Source organism: Anopheles nili, chromosome 3 (genome assembly GCF_943737925.1).
Source record: "Anopheles nili chromosome 3, idAnoNiliSN_F5_01, whole genome shotgun sequence".
In the NCBI taxonomy this organism is placed as follows: Eukaryota; Metazoa; Arthropoda; class Insecta; order Diptera; family Culicidae; genus Anopheles; species Anopheles nili.
Genome location: NC_071292.1, coordinates 26,960,197 through 26,981,031, shown reverse-complemented (window position 1 = coordinate 26,981,031; position 20,835 = coordinate 26,960,197). Strand labels below are relative to the sequence as shown.

General features: G+C 44.8%; 4 protein-coding genes across 4 annotated transcripts; 2 read left to right on the top strand and 2 right to left on the bottom strand.

The window, feature by feature from the left end:
- Positions 1–541: 541 nt before the first annotated feature.
- On the top strand, positions 542–7,668 carry LOC128726793 (uncharacterized). Its single transcript, XM_053820621.1, has 4 exons — positions 542–987; positions 4,097–4,382; positions 5,562–6,011; positions 6,085–7,668. Exons 1-4 carry the CDS (start codon positions 542–544, stop codon positions 7,666–7,668), a joined length of 2,766 nt encoding a protein of 921 aa, XP_053676596.1.
- An 8,852-nt stretch (positions 7,669–16,520) lies between these two features.
- LOC128726787 (uncharacterized) lies at positions 16,521–17,721 on the top strand. Its single transcript, XM_053820615.1, has 2 exons — positions 16,521–17,161; positions 17,238–17,721. The coding sequence occupies exons 1-2, from the start codon at positions 16,521–16,523 to the stop codon at positions 17,719–17,721; spliced, it is 1,125 nt and encodes a 374-aa protein (XP_053676590.1).
- Positions 17,722–17,823: 102 nt separating this feature from the next.
- Positions 17,824–19,724, bottom strand: LOC128726414 (elongator complex protein 3). Its single transcript, XM_053820222.1, has 3 exons — positions 19,637–19,724; positions 19,333–19,574; positions 17,824–19,254 (listed from the first exon to the last, which is right to left on the bottom strand). Exons 1-3 carry the CDS (start codon positions 19,656–19,658, stop codon positions 17,872–17,874), a joined length of 1,647 nt encoding a protein of 548 aa, XP_053676197.1. The 5' UTR covers positions 19,659–19,724; the 3' UTR covers positions 17,824–17,871.
- A 495-nt stretch (positions 19,725–20,219) lies between these two features.
- On the bottom strand, positions 20,220–20,670 carry LOC128726419 (thyrostimulin alpha-2 subunit-like). Its single transcript, XM_053820227.1, has 2 exons — positions 20,577–20,670; positions 20,220–20,491 (listed from the first exon to the last, which is right to left on the bottom strand). Exons 1-2 carry the CDS (start codon positions 20,668–20,670, stop codon positions 20,220–20,222), a joined length of 366 nt encoding a protein of 121 aa, XP_053676202.1.
- Between the last annotated feature and the right edge of the window lie 165 nt (positions 20,671–20,835).

The window sequence follows — 20,835 nt, the reverse complement described above, 5'->3', positions numbered from 1 at the left end:
TCCCACCATTCTGCTGCTTGAGCGAGAGCAGAGTAGGATGTGTGGAAATAAAAAAAAAAGGGTGGCAAGGAACGAACGCAAACGCCTGCTAATCAACAAACCAACAGCATCGCGGCACCGAGGTCTCGGGTGAAAATTGTTATGACTTCGGCCTTCGGCAACCTCTGACGATTCGCAGGTGCGGTTTGGCGAGAGACGACAAAAAGGCCGGGTGGAAAATTAGGAAAAAGAGAGAGAAAAAAAAAAGAACAGCACCTAGCGATTCACCGGTAGCGCCTTTTAATCATAACAGTACCTTACCCAGCTCGCCATGACGTCATCGCTGTTCGCAAAGGCACAACGAAACCGACCCGACCACGTGTTGACTGACATTTGACTTGTGCTTGGGCGGTTGAAAAATATTTCGCTTTTTTTCTTTGCCACGCTCATGAAATTCCTCCAGCCTGGCTTGGTTTATTAGCCTTACTTTACTGTATGCTTCTATGTCTTACTATTTCTCCTCTTTTCTTTTTCTTCACCTACAGAGAATGTTTCCATAGCAATGGGAAAAGCCGCGCGACGGTCAGTTGCGTCAGATCCGTCGTCGCCGACCTTATCCTACCACTACCAACAAGAGCAGCAGCAGCAGCAGCAGCAGCAACAACAACAACAGCGGCACCATCAGCAGCAAGTGCACCAGCAAGAGCACTTGTACTACCCCTCGTCCTTGTCCTACTCCTCCTACACGCCCTCGGCACCGTCCTCACCGTCGTCCTTCAACTCGCTGTCCGGAGCGGGTGTCACCTTCCCGGTGACATCGCTCGCGTTCTCGTCGACCCCAGCCGGTCCTCAGCTGCAGGCTCCGAGAACTGCGACCCTCCAGTCGGCACCATCCGCCTTTAGCTCGTCGTTTGCACCCGGTGCAGAATCGGGCTCCGGCACGAGCGATCTATTCATCCGTTCGTCTACCGCGGCCACACCGAGGAGCAACATCACTCCGGAGTTCAGGTAAAAGGCTTTCCCGCACGTGCTTTCACCGAACTCGCTCCCACAATCCCACAATCCATCCTGGCATGTCCTATGTGGCTAGCTAATTCTCGTTCATTGCACTTGCTTCATGTGGTGGCATCTGGTTTCCTTGCATGTCAGTTCTCTCCGCTACGCTATCACGAAATCTAAATCACGCTCACTCGCCCTTCCTAGCCGTTGTTCGACTTTAATCAGTGTTGCTTTAAATTTGACCTCACGCACTCACACATCAACGTCCTACAACACAGCTGCACTGCTGCGAAGTTTCTAGCCTTTGTTGCCTAGATAACGATAAACGCGAACACCACAAACTTTTCAGTCTCTCGCTGGCCAAAACCCTCACCGTTCGCTGCATCGAATCGAGCTTTTCGACGCCGCTCAAATGCTTTCCCAACTCACCACCGTGATGCATAGATCTGCCCGTGTGGTTTCAATTACGGTGCACTGCTGCATGCGGTGACGGTGCAAGCTGGACCAAGCTTCCGCACCGTTAGCATACCTAACGAACCGTGGCGCGAAATCTAGCCAGGCTTACGCCGCCAACCCGTCATCAACCGGTGACGACCTTGCCAACAAATTAACGACCACATAATGCGGCGGTTGACGGGAAGCGCCCAGGTGCTGCCAGTGCCACGAGCGATACAAATTGTTGAATAGGTGATTTAATCATCATTCACCTCGTACAATGTGCATGCGTGGGGTTCGACCTCGGGATCACCATGGTGAATGCTAGTCGCGATGATCCCAAAGTGATCCGAGTGTATCATGATCCTCGCTTGCATAAGTGGCCTCATTAGTGCTTCCCCATTTATCCATTGTTTTGCGCATTAAGGTAAAATCGAATTTATCGATTAAATAACATCCCTACAACATACCTACGCAATGTATCACGGTAAAAACAATGTATTTGGATCTCATTTTTGATGATTTATTTTTATTCTACACGTACCAAGATTATGTGGAGTCGTCTAATTGCTCAAGTAAATTATGATGTAGACGCCTGGTGCCTGTCATCATGCTGAAGCATTTTTGGCTATCATATTGAATGTCATTGTGCTAATGAAGTTCAATATTGAAAAAATGTCTAGTTGTTCAAATATTATATACGTCGATGGAGACGCCTGGTACTTGTCATGATGCGGAAACATTTGGGCTTATATGGATTTGAATGAATATAAATGCAAAACATTCAATAAAACAATTGAACAATTTTCCCAAGGTAAACCACAAGGAATTTTATGCACCATGAATTAACGAAAATAAGTAAAGCCTAACAGCTTAATCGCCAATTTGTGGTGGAGACGCCTGGTGCCTGCTATGATGTAGAAACATTTTGTCTAATATGAACTTGAATGAATGTGAATATTTGGTTTTCAAAATTTTCTATCAGATGGTATTTTGTTTAAATATATTTAATGAACTTAGATTGACATGCCTAGCAGCTCAACAAATAAATGCTGGTGGACACGTCTGGTACCTATCATGATGTGAAATTATATTGACTATTACATGTAGAGTCTGATGTTTTACGAGTTACATCATATATCAAATCACCAGATTAACGTATTTTATCTACATTTTTTTATTCTCATAAGTACGATGAAACAATTAAACTCTTTTGCCATTCATGGCACTAGCAAAAGCGCAAATGATCTGGATGTACAAGAAACTATTATTTGAATGGATTTTTCAACATTCCTCACTATGTCTTCACATCTGATGAGTACAATTACTGGAATGTTGAAAGCGGTGCAATGCTCATTTCGTTGCATCGTCCAATGATATTTACGGATGAGCTACTTTCAACTCCTACTTTTTAATTTACTCCTGTAAATTCGCTTTCCATTGCAAGGATGCCAGCAAAGTATATTGCCTCGTATTCATCCAAGGTCAATAAATTAACCATCACATTCATAATTTTGCTGCGCCGCACTGAGCACGGGCTCGAAATAAAAATTCCAAATTTATCCACGAATACCCCATTACCATAATGGGCAGCGCTGCGTTATGCTTCGTCCGCAGCGTCTCGCATTTCCCATCCATGCGGAACCACCCAAACCAGGGTTTTGCAGCATAAAGCAGTCCTATCTGCTACCAGTGCCAGCTTCACCTGCTATTTACTGTCTCATAAATCTTCCCACACTAATCCCGGCCCGGCGAATGCCAGCTCGCAGAGCTCCGTGGAGGTACCGAGGAAGCAGTGCGGACGTTGGCTCATCCTTCAAAGTGAGGATTCTTTTCCGTTGATCATCAACGTTGACCGTACGCTCGTTACTCCGCAGATGCTGAGCCAAGTCTCGGCCGGCTGTACTCCAGAACGAACCTGCCCGATCCCGGGTGGGACAGCTGAAGGATTCAAGCGGAAACGAGGGTACGAAATTGCGTTTTTATCTCTCGCCACTTCAACCGACCGTGCCCGGCGGCTGAAGTGGAGAGAAATTCTGAACAAAACAACAAAAAAAGGGACCAAATAAAAACCGTGCACCTAAATGACAATGTTAATCTTTAGCGACAAGATGGCGAATGAACGGTATAATGGTACGGTGCTTTCCGGCAGGCCCTGGATTGAGACAAGTGCCCGGGTGGGGCGAGATACGGTACAAGCTATATTTATCGTGAAGGACACATCCTTACTCATCATGCGGCACACGCTCACCGCCCACAGCTCACACGCACACCTGAATTGCTTTTAGCCCCACAACCGTGCAGGGATGTGGTCAAAAATTAGCAGCTACAACAAAAAAAAACCTGGCGCCCTTTGGAGCCATCTGTCTATCATCTTTATTTCCTATCTTTTTCTCTTTTTCTCTCTTTCTCTCTCTTTCTCTCTCTCACTATGCTCCATCTCTCTGTGACTCTAATTTTCTCTCCTTCTCTTGATGTTCCTCTCTCCCTCCATCCTTCTGTTTTCTATGTGTATGTGTCTGCGTGTTGTTTACAAAACCCATCTACATGATCCTCCCTACCGAACGCCCCGACACGTGGGAAAACCTTCATAATCCTTCCGAGCTCCCGTTTAATGTTGTGGTCATTGTGACCGGGTTGGGATCTACCCCGCGGTGGTTTTGACCCTAACAAAAAAAACCAGCCCCAGCCCAGTAACGGTCACGGCTCAAGGGGAACCCATCAAGACCGGACCCCCAGCCACCGAGCCGTCCCAGCCCACCCAAGCTACCCTGTTACCATCGTTTCGTCTCTCCAGCAACCAAACGCAGGTCAACCGGGAACGGGAACGGCTCAGGATGGAGTTTTACGCCACGTACGACGTGATGACCGGCGTCCGGATAGCGGCCACGCTCGGCGGTTTCTTCGGCCTAATGGTGTTCCTCGTCATCTACAAGAGCCGCACGCGGTCGACGGCCAAAGCGCTCAAGGTGAGTTCCGTACAGCAGCAGCAGGCAAGGTCATTCTTTTGCCATGGTTGAATAATTTATGTCCCCACTTCAAAACGCGGGTTCACGAAGCGCTACTGCTTCGTGCAGCAAATCAAAACTCACCCACGCAACGCCCGCAAAACCCTCTTTAACCTGCCATGAATGGTGCGAGAAACGGTGAATAAACGAGAGACTCCAATGAAAAACAGATGCACCGGCAAATGGGATTACCTGGCCGGTGGAGCAAAACTTGCCAAACAAACAATTGAATTGCCAACGGGACAACGTTTCCTTCTGCCTTGAAAAGACGGTGGAAGCGTAATCCGCGAACCGGAGCTGGCAGGAATGAACGAAAAAAAAAACTAAGCTCGCAAGCAAGCGAGCAAACGAAGGAAGAGCAAACGGACGAAGGGTAGAGCAACATCAATTAGCATACTGTTTCCATAACATGTTGATCCTTGCCCGAGCTCCTTGCCTTCGTTGGGGCGAGTTTCGTCCTAAGTTAGACCGACCCGCTGCGCTCGTAAAAGTGCACCTTCCAGGATGCCTTAGCGGAAGCTGCTTGGCTGGATATTGCTCACAAATTTGTTATTTCATTCTTCTTGGGATACACTTTTATGCATCAAAATATGCTTTAAGCTAGCCGCGTGCTGATCGTCTATAGGATTGGGAGCTGATGTTTTCAAAATCAGCGGCAAATCTGACGGATAGTACAAGCCCAGAAAAACAACATTGAATAACAACAGCAGTAAAAAATTTAATTAAGGAGTTGCTTTAGAAACAAAATTTTCGCACGCCTAATAAAAAATTCATCATCGGAAAATCGCGTTCGCAGTTGGTAAAAAAGACGTTACGTCTACGTTTTTAAGCCGTTAACGTCAATCGCAATAATCACGATTTTGTTCAGATAACTTCAAAATTGAACGAACACAAACCATTCTTTGATTTATTACAAGGTTGCAAGTAGGTACAAATGGAATAAATTACCTTATTTGCTAATAGAATTATTCTTCAGTTGTTTAAACTCCCATCGACAAACGTTTATAGCCTCTTACCAACAGACAGCTGTTCGCCTGTTCAATGTCTAGATATATTTTTTTTCTATTTACTGGATATAAATACTTTTACTCCATTCCCAAAAACCATGATGCCTAAAACTATTGCGCGCTATTCCGACAGGATCCGACGATAGCGGCCGTCGCTGCAGCCGTCATCCAGGAGGAAGAAGAACGCGAACTACAGGAAGCGATAGAAGCGACGGCGTTCTCGCTGTTACAAGAGGAGCTCAACATCAACTACCCGGGGCTACATCGCGACCGATTACTTTCACTCGGTAACATCAGCGCTCCACCCATGCTCAGCCGAGGCCGCCGGATGTCCTCGATCAGTGGCGGCTACAGCAGTCTGCTCAACCCATCGAGGCGCTTCTCATATAGTAGCACGCGAGGCCATCGGAACAGCGTTTCGGTGTCCTCACGGGTGCTCAGTGCCTACAATATGGGTGGGAGCTTCGGGCAGGACGACTATGTGCTCGAGAGCGACGGAGAAGAGGCGGACGACGAGTTTGATCAATTCACAACGACCGCCGAAATCGGATACCCGTGCAACTACCTGTCGGTGCCAAATAAGGTAAATAGAAACCGTAAGCTGAGCTTCAAAATGAAGCCATCTAACTCTACGTCTATTTCTGGCTCTTTAACAGTGTAACGAATCCCGCAGGAGTAGTGCGATGACGTGTTGCAGTACGGAGAGCTCCTTCCTCGAGCGACGATGCTCCGCCATCACGCTCGGTCTGTCCTCCCTGCCACCGATCTCACGGTCCCCGTCACGGCAACAAACCCGTGACGACTCAACCGACTGGGAACCGTTCTACCCCGGCATCAACATTATCGAGCCGACTCCGAAATCATCTCCCTGCCCAAGCGAACGGATCGCCCACCGGTTCTCAGTCGATTCGGAGCGTCCATCGACAAGCCGAGGCCGAACCGGCTCCCAATCCCAGTCAGGACTTTCGTTACACCCGGGAACCGCCAAAGGAGCTGGCGGATCGCGCAACACTGCCGCCCTGTTCGATGACAGCTCGATCGACTATATTTCCGAGTGCCCGCTAGATGGCGCCGTGGAGGACGGCTTCGGGTACCGTCCGCGGCAGTCACTGTTGGGTGCAACTTCTCGCCATTACAACAGCGGTCGGTCCGATGACATTAGTCTGGCGAATGGAACCGTACACCAGATGCGATCGAATGGGGCAGAAGCACGCTCCAGCGCGATCGGTCACACCAACAACACCAGTAACAGCGCCTGCGTTAGCAGCATTGCGATGGCAGCGCCCTCTAACGGTGGTGTCGGAGGTAGCAGTAGTAGTGTGGTGAGACGAGCGCCTCTCGCGTCGCTTAGTTCCTTTAAAATGTCGTCGATCGACTGCCAGGACACGGAACCCAAGAGCTGTGGGTCAGATTCGGTGTTTGGCGAGGACAGTGGGGCCGACACGGACGAAGACCTGCAGCAGTTCAGCACGGACAGTGACGAGCTGAGCCTTACCATGCCGTTTGAGGAGGACCGGGAAGAGACCGGTCAGGCAGTCGGAGGTCAACCGAGAGGCAGAGAGAGAGCAGGCCCAAGTCGAGGCGCGTTATATCGCCGACAGTCGACATTGGCGCAGGTGGACGATTACGTGGACGATGATGGAGACGAGCGACCAAGCGGGACACGGTCCGTGTTCGAGATCGAACACGAGCACGGACCAGCAGGTGTGCAGCCAGCCACCGACACTAGCTATTTAAGTAGTCTTTCAACTAGCAACCGCTCGGGAACCCGCGGTGGACCCGGCGTGGGGAAACGCATCGAAACGCAAGCAATCATCGAAAGACAGCATCCAAATGACAATGGAAGTAGCTATCACAGCTGCAGCAGTGGTGCCAGCGTCGTCCCGGCCAGTGGTCAACATCGCCAGTCACCGCTAGGCGCCATTCCCAAGACATCCCTGGCACCGACCGTGACCGTACAACTGCCGGATGATGATCGACCGGGTGGCAAGGCCTGCGAACCTGCTCGGGTCCAACAACAGCAGCAACAGCAGCAACAGTGTGTTGAGGTGAACGTCATCATCAAGAACAACAGCAGCAGCAGCAACAGCACCATGAAAAGTCCCTCTGTGATTCTCGAGCTGCCGATCCTGGCGATTGATGAGGACGAAGATCCGTCCTCATCCGCGCCTGCTCTGTCGGCGAACGATCCCTGCATTCCGGGACCCTCGAGGAAGTGGTCCAAGGAAACGCTCTTCTAGTCACGGGCCTTTGCTCGCCTGTGTGTCCTGCTATCAGCGGTAGTTCGACCTTTTCGTTACGTTCCTCACCGGTCGATCTATCAATCCGTCCAAAAACGAGCGTCCCACGATATCCGCAACCCTGCGCCAGGCTGGGTTGGTCTGCGTGAGCGCACTGTTCTCCCCGAGGTCTCTTACTGTACCAGCTGGCGAATCCCGTTGGTAGCTGTTGCATCTGCCGCATAACAGTGACGTTGAGCTGGCTTCGTAAGGACATCAAATGTTGCTGTCGTTTGCAATCCAGCAATACTTGGATGATGTCACACGCGGGTCCAAGGACGAAAGTGTGGATGATGATGCCACTTATACAATGTTTGAGAAGCTGCAGAACGTTGCTATCCTCTCTGTCATTCTTCACGTGTAGCGCTTTCATCAGCCCTTTTCTGGTGTTTCAGCGTCATTTCCGCCCACATCAATCCCTTCCTCTCTCTAGCTCTGTTTCTCTCACTCTCTCTCTTTCTTACACTCTACGGACCAATTGGAACGACGTACGGGCACGAGAAGTAAGAAAACAAACCACTCGAGACAATATCCCGTCGCTGGACGGTGGCAGGACATTCCTTTCGGCAGATTCCACGCGCCACCTCGGAGTGGGCACTTCCGGAATTGAGCATTTCAGTGTAAGCCGCTCGCTTTCCTCGGGGTTTTAAACCGAAGCGGAGCGTGAAGCGCGTGTAAGATAATGACAAATTATCAACAACAACAACAAAAAACAATACATATAGTCGATACATTCTCGACGGCGCTGGGGTGGAGTACAGTAAATGTGAAAATTTGACATTTGTGACGTAGTTGAACACTCGAAATACGCAGCGTCCAGCTGCTGCCGGGTCGGAAAGGGCTCCGTTCTCTAGCCGCGGTTACAGCGAAAGCAATAAAGTACAGCCAAAATTAAAATTATCCAAGCGAGGATTCAACGCGACAATGGGATCGCCAAGAACGAACGTTTAAATTAAAGTAATTGCAAATATGTGCCTATGAAAGGAGTGTTTGATTCGGAACGATGCAACCGATGCGCTATATCGAAGCGGAAACAGGAACAGTAGAGAAGGAAAAGAAAACACAAACACACACACACACACTTATTATACAAACCTATATAGCGATCTATGAAATGTTTTACTCTACCTAGAAAAGCAATTACGGGAGCGATGCGTGTGGTCGTTGATAGTGAGAATAATTACAGGTTTACGAGCTACTATCTACACAAGAACGTCTTCAATCTTCTAACTATCCGGGAACCAATTTGAAATAATGAGAACAAAATCATCATGTCCGCGTGGGTTCGAGACCTTCGACTATAAAAAAAGGCTCTTTTTATGATGTCCGATGACTCCGGGAGCACTGGAATCAATTTGAATTTATCAGCCGTGTAGAAATGCGCCACGAAGGTTGCGCTGTAATGCAGCATCCTTTGTGTCTCTCTTCTCGCTGATCCTTCCAACACGTGGACCGATACAAGTCGCCTCAGTTGAAATTGATTCAAAATTGAAATCACCCCATTTCGTTCGGCCCAAAACACCTTACCTCACGGGGCCAGACTTAACGAACTGTGCTCGGGTCTCCAGATAGACCGTGCACCAGCATCGTTCAGGCGATCATTTTCGCCCATAAGCACTTATTTTACTGCTCATTTACCCTTACCATGTTGGGTTCCGCTAGTCCAGCCTCCTGTACGCTATCGAGTACGTTGTGGCCTTCATGTTTCTCTCGAGAAGCGAAGGAATAACAGACCAAAAAAATCAACCACACAATCACTTCCACTCTTAACCATCGTCGCGTTGCTAAGCTAAGGGCCCAAATCCAAACGTACTGGGTCGGTTGCAGGACGAGCCTGTCGAAAAGCGGCACGTTAAATCCTAAACTGTGAAATGGAAACTGCTTCAGTCCAAACTGCTAAGACGTTTCCAGCTGCAGTACACAAACCAAGCCACCCAACCATGCCCAAGGAATTGAAAATCAACAGCAGAGTGAGGCCCACCCGAGAGGTCGAGCGGAATGAGACTGAGCATGGGCAAGACACCGAGCCTCGTCAGAGAGCTTGACGCAATTTAAATATTCATGAGATTGCGAATGCCGCCCTCGTACTCGCCAGAACGGAAACCCTGACCCATTGCGTCTTTCGGCTGGGATAGTCGTTCGTTCGCTTGCTCCTGCTCGTTTGGGTAGTCGGCTAGGAGGTGAAAAAAGCAACTCACTGACACGCGGCTGAAAACGTGGATGAAACAATCACAGAAAGCATGTGATCGCGTGGGCCGGGAAAGTGTCGGGGAAATGAGATTGGAAGAAGGCCAAAAACAAACCTGAGCCATCCCTCCGTTCACACCGGTTGTGTTACATGAGTAAAAGGGTGCGCGAAGGATGCGCTAGAACAACCACCAATAGCGATGACGATGGCGGCATGCACTCGCAAGGATTTTCCCAAACTCCATGCCCGGAAAAACTTTCTCCCGCATGAGAAGGAGGCAGGCGAAAGAACGGCAAAAACGGCATCGAAAGCGCAAGCGAAGAAAGTTAATCACGATTTTCGTGTAACTGTTGATAGCGTGGTAAATAAACATTTCCGGGTAGGTGGTAATTGAAAATTAAATTGTTTTTACGGCACACAGGACTTGGGTCGACCGCAAAGATTGGGCTGGGCGGTAAACACGGGTACGGTACAACATTATTTCTCGATTATTTTCCTACCCAACTTCTCATCCCCAAAATCGGGGTGTTCTTTCAACATCGGGCTTTTGATTTTGTAGGCGCGCCTTTTGCGAAGAACATGGATTTTCGTACTAATCTGTCGTGTGATACACGATCGGGTACTTCACGCCTGTAGTAAAAATGTTGCCGTGGCAAATTGTTCAAAATCCCACAAGACAAAAACGAATATTCATACATCCTAAACGTATCCCTTAGATGGTCTTGTTTATGAACAATAATTTACCGTATTTTTCGGTTCATTTATTCACTTCCGCATCGGCGAATGTGTTTAAAGTAAGGAAGATTGAACTACTCTATGAAATTCATATTGAATTAAACCCAACCGTAAAATGGGCTATCAACTGATGGCTCCAGGAATTCATACTCTATTCCATACTCTCTCATACTGTATTTTCTATCTCAAAAGTTTTCTGTGACCATATATGCAAATGAGCTAGACAATGTGAAAACCAACAAGCATCTTAAAAGTAAACTTAAGTAGTCCTTTACCACATTGGAAAGTAATCAGCAAGAGCTAAATCGAGTCACGGTCGAAGTTTTGAGCAACATCCTTACCAATCGAAAGGGAATAGATGGCTTGCTCTGGTGCGACAAAAGCGCAGTAAAAGAAACAATACCAAAAAGAGTACATTAAGTCGAGCGGATAATGAAACGCCCAAGCGTCGGAGGTAAAGGCACAGAAAATTATAGGTAGGTCTGCGTAAGGTCTCCGGTTCGCTATGATGCTGAAGAAAGCGATTAATTAAGTTTAGACAAAACAAAAGCAGACAAATCGTAAAAGCAATCCCTTCGAACGGTGGAACAAAATCATTGGCAGGATACAGCATGGAGCAAACCATTCGAGTAGCGATTCAAAATCAATCAATCAATCAGTCAGTCAACCTATCAATCAATCAATCAATCAAATCAATCAACATCAATCATAAACTAAACGAGTAAAGGATAAGAATTTTACAATTCGCATTCTCTGGCTCCGGTGGGGCCGCAGGATTAGGCGAGAAAGGTCGCGTTAGCAAACCATGAAGATGAAAAAAGAAACTCGGTGTTCTACACACTATTCTATGTTGCCTTCGGAGTTGAACTGTGAAAGACCAAATCTGTTTTAACTGAGATAGGATAATGCTGCGTGTGTATGCGTATGTGTGTGTGTGTTGCTATGCTGAAGATCGGTAGAGGGAGTTACTCTTAGAAACCGCGTAGCTTACGTGAAACCAGAGCCAATCCATGCTAGTCCGCGAGCTAGGAAAGGCATTAGTAGCCTGTAACGGTCGATAATCAGAATGTCAATTTCAATGCCCAGAGCCAAACAAAACAACAACAACAAAAACGGTGGAATCTTTACTGAACCTATCTTATTTTCTACTTTTACGCAACCCAGAAAAGGTAGAATCTTGTAGAAAATGAGTAAAAACTTAACTTTCCTGTGGGACTAATACCGTAGCGGTTGTTATTTGCGGCGGATACTGCTACCTGCTGTGTTAGTAGATGTACTTTCGCCATTACGTAAGCGTCCGCCGCGTCGAATGTGATTAAACTAGGTATTACTTACCTTACAGAATAGGTTCGTTAGGTATGCGGGCTGACGGTTGAAAGAGAGGCGGATGCATTTACTGGTTTCTCCTCGGTGGTAGTGTTGTGCATCGTCTAACCTACAATTGCACAAAATTATTCTGTAGCGCGGGTACATATATCTAAACTGCTGTTAACTAAAACGATAGTATTCCACGATGCGATTTGCAGCAGCTGTAGCGCAAATGGAAACAAATATTGGAAAAAGATTTAGTAAAAACAAACAACAAACCATTTAACGAAGAGTAGCCCATATGCAAAGATTAAGCACGATGCGCTTGCGATGCTAGCGATGATGACTGCTGCGGTAGTAAAAACGAATTAGAATATTCAATACATGTTGCTGTCAGTGTGTGCTGTGGTTGCTTCGATTTTGATCGTTCTTACACTCTTTTGTTCTTGTTTCACTTGAGCTGTATCGCAAAAAATCACAACCAAATAGAAAAAAACGAACTAAATCAAAATCTGTACGCGTTTGTAATAGAGATTGTTTTTTTATTCACGTTTAGTAACGCTAGATACATTTTGTTACAGTGCATCGCAACATTTGTTTGAGTCGAGTTAAAAGCAAAAACAAGTTACACAAAACTAGTTTGTGATAGCAGGAATGTTTTCAGAACTGTTAAATGCTTCGAATGACGCGATTGATATTTAGCTAGAATTGATAACTAAAACCAAAAGAGAATTGAGAAAAAAATAGCGTCAAAAAGGAAAAGTTTGCTGGCAAACGAAGGGGTGGTATAACTTATCAAATCGTAAACCTAAACAAATGTCAAGAAAAGAACGTTACAGATCTAGCATGCGGTAAAGATAGATCATACTTGAACACGAGAAGGAAAACAAAACAACCTATGGCCAGTACCGACTTGGAATAGGGACGGCAGGCAGACAAAGATAAAACTCTACTGAAACAAAAGTTATACCGCAAACATTACCATTTACATTTGCAGACGTGAAACGACACACTGACGACTAGCGAGGAAGAATATGAAAATTCACGCAGTAGCTTTAAATAGAGATTAGAGATATTTAAAAGAGAAAACAACAAACCCGTTGCATGCGCTTGAACCAACTCCGGTGTAAATCGATGGACGCCAGCCAGGAGCACAGGCACACGTAGCTTGATGGATAGAGACACTAAGACCGGGAGGCTGGTCGCTAAATAAGCTCCGTCTCTACATGGCGTACTCCACGATGCTCTCAAATCGTAGGAGAAATCGAGCTGCGTCTTAGATATGGATTTGTGATAGAACGACTAAATTTATTTGTCTGTAGTCTTTGTGTCCTCTAGCGCTGCTCTATGAAACTGATCGAAACTGGGAATGCTCGGATGTCACCTACTGACGAATATACCTCTTGTGCTGTCCTAGCACTGCATCGCTCTATTCCGCTGTCCGTGTTACGTTCGGAAGAACGTTATGTGTATGAGCTCGTTCAGAAACGAACCTTCATCCACACGTTTTAAGCCGTAGCACCCAAGTTATACTATACAGGTTGTCCAGACAGGTTGAACCACGCGGTAAAACACGCCAGCATTAACAAAAAAACCCAAACCCATACATACGCCGTTAATAGAGATTCAGAGTTTAGTGACAATTGAATTCGATGGATGCAGGTGGTATTGAACATATCTAGCCCAAAGTAACATAGAACTGACCTTATGTATCAAGGATTTAGCTACCGTTCACATAACAACGCCAGCAAAATGTACGCACGTGGTTGGTAAACTTGATGTCAGAGATAATAAAATTCACGTTTATCCGGTACAAACCTTAGCCGTAACTTGATTGCAGTTTTGAATTCGCACCCGTGAAGCATGATTGAAATTGTTATACAACTGTTATAATAATGGAGAAGTAAGTCATTACTACATGACAACCAGTTCCGAAGTTTTGTTTCATCGAACAATAGTGAGCGCTCGAAGCAACGTGAATGTAGATGCTCGCCGTCGCCAGGACGAAACAGATGCGATAGCCATGTTGAATGCTGAGAAATTTTAATCGACTCCTTTTCTCCCGACCACCTATTTTAGCTACCTATCCTCAAGGGCACTGGAGATTCTATGGCCAGATGCTGTTGATTAGTTTTCGAGCTGTACATCGCAAGTAGGATGCGCAAGAGAGCATAGAAACCTAGCACTAAATTGTAACAATACACAACTGAGCTTATAATCCGTCAAACATTATAAGGAACAAACAATTGCATGTGGGGCTCGATTCCTGCACTCACGTTTGATGGGAACAGTGTTGGAAAGGGGATAAATAGAAGTTCGAAGAACGAAACGGCAACATTTCCAAGGAACTTGCGCCTACCGATCAGAAGCAGATCGGGACGTGCTAACGAATTACTAGTTTAGAAGCGGCATTTAGAAAACAATCAATCGTTATAGACTCCGATTGTACAGCGGAAAACATATGCAGCACAAAAAATGGTCATACTCCCACGACAGGACAGAGCTGTTGGATTCTGCTATTGGAAAACAATAGGTCAACGTTGTTACTCGCATAAAGCTTATAAATATAGGGAAGAGAAGAGACAAACGTATGCCGATTCCGAATGCAACACGTTAGGCAATCAACTAGACTTCAGAGGGAACACAATATATCAATAGGAAAAAAAAACTCCCCTCTATTAAGGCTTAAAGAAGAGTTATTGCATAGGATAAACGGTCTGAGAAAAAAGAACAGAAAAACGCAAAAAAAAAACTTCAAAACCATCCCGGGATGCCATCATCTGTAACCATGGGATGGAATAGCAAAAGAATATATAAAAATTAATCGTTTAGCCGTTGAACTCATACAGCAATCAACTAAAACAAAACCGGAAGTTTATACGTTAACTTAGCCATTGTGTAACCATTGCTGGATAGTGATATCCCAGAAGGAATGAAAATTGCGCCAAAAAAGAAAGCTCTTCTCAAAGGGTTCACAGCAAAAATAGAAGGCTTGCTAGTTCGAGCAAATGAATTGAAATCCAATTAAAGCTATTATTAAGTAGTGCTAATTAATTACCATAACTTGTGGAGCATGTGCCGGCTGGTGTAATGGTATATTACATAATTTTAGGATCGTAGCGTACCGGAAACAACAATCAGAGCATCAAAAAGAGATGAAAATGGAAGCATCAACTAGCACAACAATGAATGAATCGAAAATGAGAACATAGTAATATTTAAATTATAATTATAACATTGAATATGATAATCTTAGGAAAAGAAAAGAATATGCCGACAAAAACAGATCCAAGTTGTTTAACTTAATTATTAGTACTGTATAAATTGTATAAAAAACATGGAAAAGGAATAAAAAAATCCAAAACAACCTTTAAGTTTCGCGTAGCTTTAGAAAAGGGAAACCAATAAGAAACGAACGCGATTTCAAACGTCAATAAATGCTAAATGAAGAAAGTGACTAAACATCATTATTGGACATGAATACAGAGTGTGTTACAAATTGATATGTGAAAAATAAAAAAACCAATGATGAAATGAAAAAAGACGTGTTCCATTCATAAATCATATTCAGCACGTAAATACTGCTATCGAAAAAAAATAAGATGCTATACTTTTTCGCCATTGCTTCTCACGTAGCATTGCATTTTTTCTTTGTTCTTGCTTAAAATGAGGAATAAATGTATTGCCTCTTTATGCGTGATCTTCACCACTACTTTTATTTTCAAACTATAATACAATTGTCAGATTATAAAATATATGCTTTCAAATTTGTGTTAATTGTCTTGAAGCACGGACCAAAATCTAACTATGTCCAAGTTTTGTTTAAATATTTTGTAAAAGAGTTTTTTTGTAGTATATGATAACATCGTTGTGAATGTTGGCATGGGCAACAGTTTTAGAAAACTTCTTTAGGTTTATAGATGTTAGAACCTGATTACCCTACAAAAGTTTTCGCAATTAACCTTTGGGATTCGTCAGCATCGAAATGTGAAATCAACATCGGAGCAAACGAAGCCATTTCGGAGTGCCATGATGAGGATATGACCTATCGAATAAGCTCAATCTGTGAAGAATTCTATGATCAAATAGGCAGTTAAATCAGCAATTATTTTAGTATAATCATTATCTAGAACTGTATATGTAAAACTTATTCAGTGCTTCTGTCTCCTAAAAGTGTCTTAATATCTTTTTTTTCTGACATTCGTCAAACTTTCTAATGCCCCGTTTTTCTCACTCATTTATTATTTTTCCCTCATTTTTCACCGCCTTTTCACTTACATGTCTCATATGTCTCACTATCATCTCAATGTTTGCTCACTTCTGGCTTGCAACTCAACTTTTTTGCTTTCACTCATCGTTTGCCACTGTTATCATTTTTTTTTGTTTTTCATTAAAAATAACTCATACAACCTTTTTGGTAAATCATTGTGTATAATTTTAATCAAATATACATAATATCCTATATATATATTCTTTGCACCTTGGGTGGTTTCAAATGTCATCTGAAACTGACGTTAACGTTGATGTGAAATATGTCCACAAAGTGAGTTTTTTAGCGCGATTGAAAAGGAACTGTTTAAAAATGAACGACGATACAACTTTACTGGAGCAAATTCGCGTTCAAAAGCGTAATGAACTGAAATGGGATCAAAAAACTCACCGTAAGAAAGAGCTCGATCGAAACCGGGCTGGTTTGGGAGAGCTGCACCATTCGTTCGCAGCAATAGAGCCAATTTCCGAGCAGGAAATAAAAGGACTCGCCGGCCGAATCAAACGCAGGAAACGTTGTGATCCGTTGGATCTAGTGCGGCTTAGCTACGGTTTTCAGCAAAGCCGAGAAAATATTTCCCATTTCATTCGTATCACCGGTGCGATTAATGTAATCGTTAAGGAACTAACGGGGCACGATTATAATCTGCAGCTTCTGGCCGCGGAATGTCTCTGCAATCTGTCACTGGGGGATGAGGTATGTTGCGAAAAGATTGCCAACTTCGCCGGCACATACCTTATTGCCGTCAGCGAAAACCCCAATTGTCGACCATTACAACAAACGTGCCTGTGGACGATTCAGAATATAGTCGGTTCCAGTCCTAAGGGAAGTGAGGTGCTTTTTTCCCAAGGACTGGTCGAGGTTTTGATTCGTTTGCTGTCGGCAGTTACCATCGATGAAGCCGCCGAAGACATCATGTTAACACTGGAACTCGCTCTCAACTATGAAACAGAGTAAGCCAATTCAGTGGCAAAAAATATGTATCAGAGTATTAATAATTATACAATCTCAACATTCTCCCATCCTCAGATCGAAACCTACCACGCTCACGCAAATCGCACAATGCTTTGTTGGGAAGGAGCTTCAGCCAAGTAGCCTTCGTTTGCTCTACAAATGTTATAGCGTAATGGCAACCGAATCATTACTGCACGCCTCCTCCGGCCACATAATTCGACAATGCTTGAATTTTTTGTCAACCGTTACGAGACCTCATATTCGATCGCAGGCAGCTCCGATTCTTCTGTGCATACGCATTCTTGCCCATCACGTTGTGGCAAGTTCCAACTATATCGATGTAATACTTCGATATCTGTTACAGATTAACTCGTTAAAATTCTCGGTGCTCTTTAACGAATGCGCAGCGGAAGGCATGATACCAATTTGCAAAGAATTTCTGTGGTTTCTTGGGCAGCTTCACTGCCATGGTGGAAATGACGAATTAGAACTGTTTAAATCGTATCTCATGTTCGACAATTTCGTAGAACAGTTGTCCGTTCCGGAAGCACTACTGTAATACCAATGCTCACTCGACGTGGGAGAGCTATGTACATATTATGCTACGAGATCAGTTGTTTTGAAAAGTTGTTTGATGAATTAAAATTTGTTTAGCGTTTCTTTTTTATTGTGCCATTATGCCCATTGCTGTTTAGCATTTAACATACATTTACAGCGTTTTTGACATGTATGGTCCATCAAGTTCATAACCTATCTTGCGGTAGTAGTTCCTTGTTCCCACACCGGAGATGACCGCCAATTTCTTACTACCATGCTCGTCTCTCGCAATACGTTCCGCTTCTTCCATCAGCAGCATCCCGAATCCTTGATGCTGAAATTTCGTAGGATCACGTGCGTTCACCGGTACCACCGATCCGTACACGTGCAGCTCACGAACGATGGAACAGTTATCGATCAACTCCGGCCGGAATGTGTCCGGAGAACATTTACGCAATCGTAACAATCCTACCAGGATGTCCTGTTTTGGATCCTCGTACGAAAGGAACGTTTCCCAGCCACCATTCGCGACGTAATCCCGTCGGATAAGTTCCACCTGATCAGGACGCACTTTATTGTGAATCTCTTGTATGCCCACCTCGCGCGTACGCACATCGCGACAATCCGTCCCGAGATCCTTCATTCGTGCCAGTGCCAATTCGCGAAGATTTCCATGCTCCACACCGGATGTGACAAGTGGCATCGGAATGTCCCGCTGTACGCGATACACACGTGTCCAAGGAGGCACCAGAGCAAGAATTTTAGCCACCAGATCAACCAACGTTGACGGTGGGTAACTCTTATAGCGTCCCGTCTTCCACAGTTCATACAATCCCGTTCCACGGATGACCAACGTCGGGTAGATCTTCAATCCATCCGCCCGGAAATCGGGATTTTCGAAAAACTCAACAAACTGATCAATGTCACGCTCTATGTCGACATTGGGCAGATCGGGCATCATGTGCGAAACTACCTTGAAGCCTGCGTCCTTCGACATTTGGAAGCTTTCGCAGGTCGCCTTCACCGTGTGGCCACGGTTTGTATCCCGTGCGACGTCTTCATACACGGACTGAACACCGATCTCCAGGCGCGTGCACCCGTACGCGAGCAAATCCGAAAGGTGCCGTTTCAAGCAGTAGTCAGGCCTCGTTTCAATCGTAATGCCGATGCACTTGGTGTGGGATTTTTCCGAATACTTAACCGCCTCCGCGACGCTTGAGCTCGTATGCCCCGATAAGGCGTCGTGTAGATTTCGAATGAAGAAATCTCGGTAATCCTCAGGCAGACACATGAATGTTCCACCCATAACAATGAACTCCACCTTGTCGACGGAATGGCCCAACTGCTTGAGTTGCTCTACTCGATGACGGGTTTGCAGGAAAGGATGATACCGTGCACGAATCGCACGCATCGATGTCGGTTCGTAGCCAGTGTAGCTCTGTGTCGAATACTCGAAATCACTATCCGGTCCACCGGGACAGTACACGCAAATGTTTCCCGTCATGTTGATGTGCGGACAACGATGTGGCTTACACATAACGGCAACAACTGCAATCTACAAATTGGGAGCAAATGCATGGAAAGATCTAATAACCCTCTAATAATTTCTAAGCCGTTTTTGCGATACACATACACCACTCGCTGTTCGAATCGGTTTCGCTCGCAGTTTCGGTAGAAGGATAGATTTAGCCTCGTGTGGTACGGCTGCAATAATGTCCACCAGGCGAGGTGCAGATTCTAATCCATAATCTGAAGATATACGAGTTTTCAATCGGTTCAGGTTTACATCCTTTCCTTCGTGATGTGCCTTCAGCAGCTCCTGTATGATTTCGCCGACCACGATGAGCATCCGTTCATCGCGACTTAGTCCAACCCCTTGGAAAAGTATGAATCTCTTCGTTAGTAATTTATTCAATGCTTCTGTGCTTTACACTTACCTAAGGGTTTCTTTTTCGTCATAATAATGTAATCCTTCAATAATGAGCAGAACAAACTACGCCACAAGATACGTTTGTGTTTGCAACGAAACCACGCAGTTTTGTTATTGTTCTCCAACAATAACGTCGTGTTGTACATACCTTGGTTAGTTGTTTGCCATTCCAACTCAACTATGTGTTACTATAAACGCACAAGTGATAAGCAGCCTTTTGCTTCGAACCCTGAAACATTTGAATTTTAAATGAATCAAATTACTGTTTTGATCAGCTTTATGTATTATATTATGTATTATAACAGTATCAGTATCAGTTTGAATTATAATAATACAAAATACTGTATGTATGTTAAGGCTTTGCTGTAGATTAATCGTTTCTCAATCAAATACTTTGGCAATTTACATATGCAACGCACTGCAAAAGCTTATGAAACCTTTTGGATAAAATAATTACACATGTCCGCACGACCATTCATTTTCCTCTCAATGTATATTTCTCGAGCATAGGATATAGAGTAGAATGTAACGTTTTGTACGCTTTTGCATAGATCAGTGATAAGATGCAGAACTGCCCACTCTTGCTCTTATCAATCCTTTTTACAATGATAACAGGAACAATTCGTGGCCGATTTGAACGTTAAATTCCTAATGCCGTTAACGCACAACACTCGCACCTGCACATCCTCCGTTTCCATTATGTTACAGCACTGTCCCACAGATGTGACCGGTTCTGGTGGCTTGTGTCCAACGAGAGCGAGCGGCGAAGACGGCATGGAAAACGATTCGCAAAATCCTCGACAGGCATTGATGATCATGGAAAATTCGACACAATCCGGAATGCTTATCTTTTGTTTAAAGCCTGGGATGGTTAGACAAAATAAAAAAATGTATTTTCAGTGTTCCATCATTCATTTCCTGTTCTTTTAATAAAGTCCACTACTCACCCACTTTATGGCATCCCGGGTTTTCCCACGTATTAAGGGTATTCCCTAGCCCGATCGCACAGAATATTATAGACACCAACCGGATCCATGACATTTTGCCGATCGCCCTTTCTTTGTGCTGGTGGTCAACTATGCTTTCAAACGTGACGTGTATTCACTAATTGCTACGCAAGAAATAGATAAAAACTGTGAAGGTCTGGTACAAATAAATTGTCTGTATGTTTTAGGATCTGGGATTAATTGTTGCCATATCCACTAG

Excerpts from the sequence above, each read along its gene's own strand:
- LOC128726787 (XM_053820615.1), top strand. The coding sequence starts at position 16,521 with ATGAACGACGATACAACTTTACTGGAGCAAATTCGCGTTCAAAAGCGT. Across the intron at positions 17,162-17,237 it reads GCTCTCAACTATGAAACAGA|ATCGAAACCTACCACGCTCA; the intron begins GTAAGCCAATTC and ends TCCCATCCTCAG.
- LOC128726414 (XM_053820222.1), bottom strand. The coding sequence starts at position 19,658 with ATGACGAAAAAGAAACCCTTAG. Across the intron at positions 19,575-19,636 it reads GACGAAAAAGAAACCCTTAG|GGGTTGGACTAAGTCGCGAT; the intron begins GTAAGTGTAAAG and ends TACTTTTCCAAG. Across the intron at positions 19,255-19,332 it reads CGATTCGAACAGCGAGTGGT|ATTGCAGTTGTTGCCGTTAT; the intron begins GTATGTGTATCG and ends CCCAATTTGTAG.
- LOC128726419 (XM_053820227.1), bottom strand. The coding sequence starts at position 20,670 with ATGTCATGGATCCGGTTGGTGTCTATAATATTCTGTGCGATCGGGCTA. Across the intron at positions 20,492-20,576 it reads CCCGGGATGCCATAAAGTGG|GCTTTAAACAAAAGATAAGC; the intron begins GTGAGTAGTGGA and ends TAACCATCCCAG.
- LOC128726793 (XM_053820621.1), top strand. The coding sequence starts at position 542 with ATGGGAAAAGCCGCGCGACGGTCAGTTGCGTCAGATCCGTCGTCGCCG. Across the intron at positions 988-4,096 it reads AACATCACTCCGGAGTTCAG|CCCCAGCCCAGTAACGGTCA; the intron begins GTAAAAGGCTTT and ends AAAAAAAACCAG. Across the intron at positions 4,383-5,561 it reads CGACGGCCAAAGCGCTCAAG|GATCCGACGATAGCGGCCGT; the intron begins GTGAGTTCCGTA and ends CTATTCCGACAG.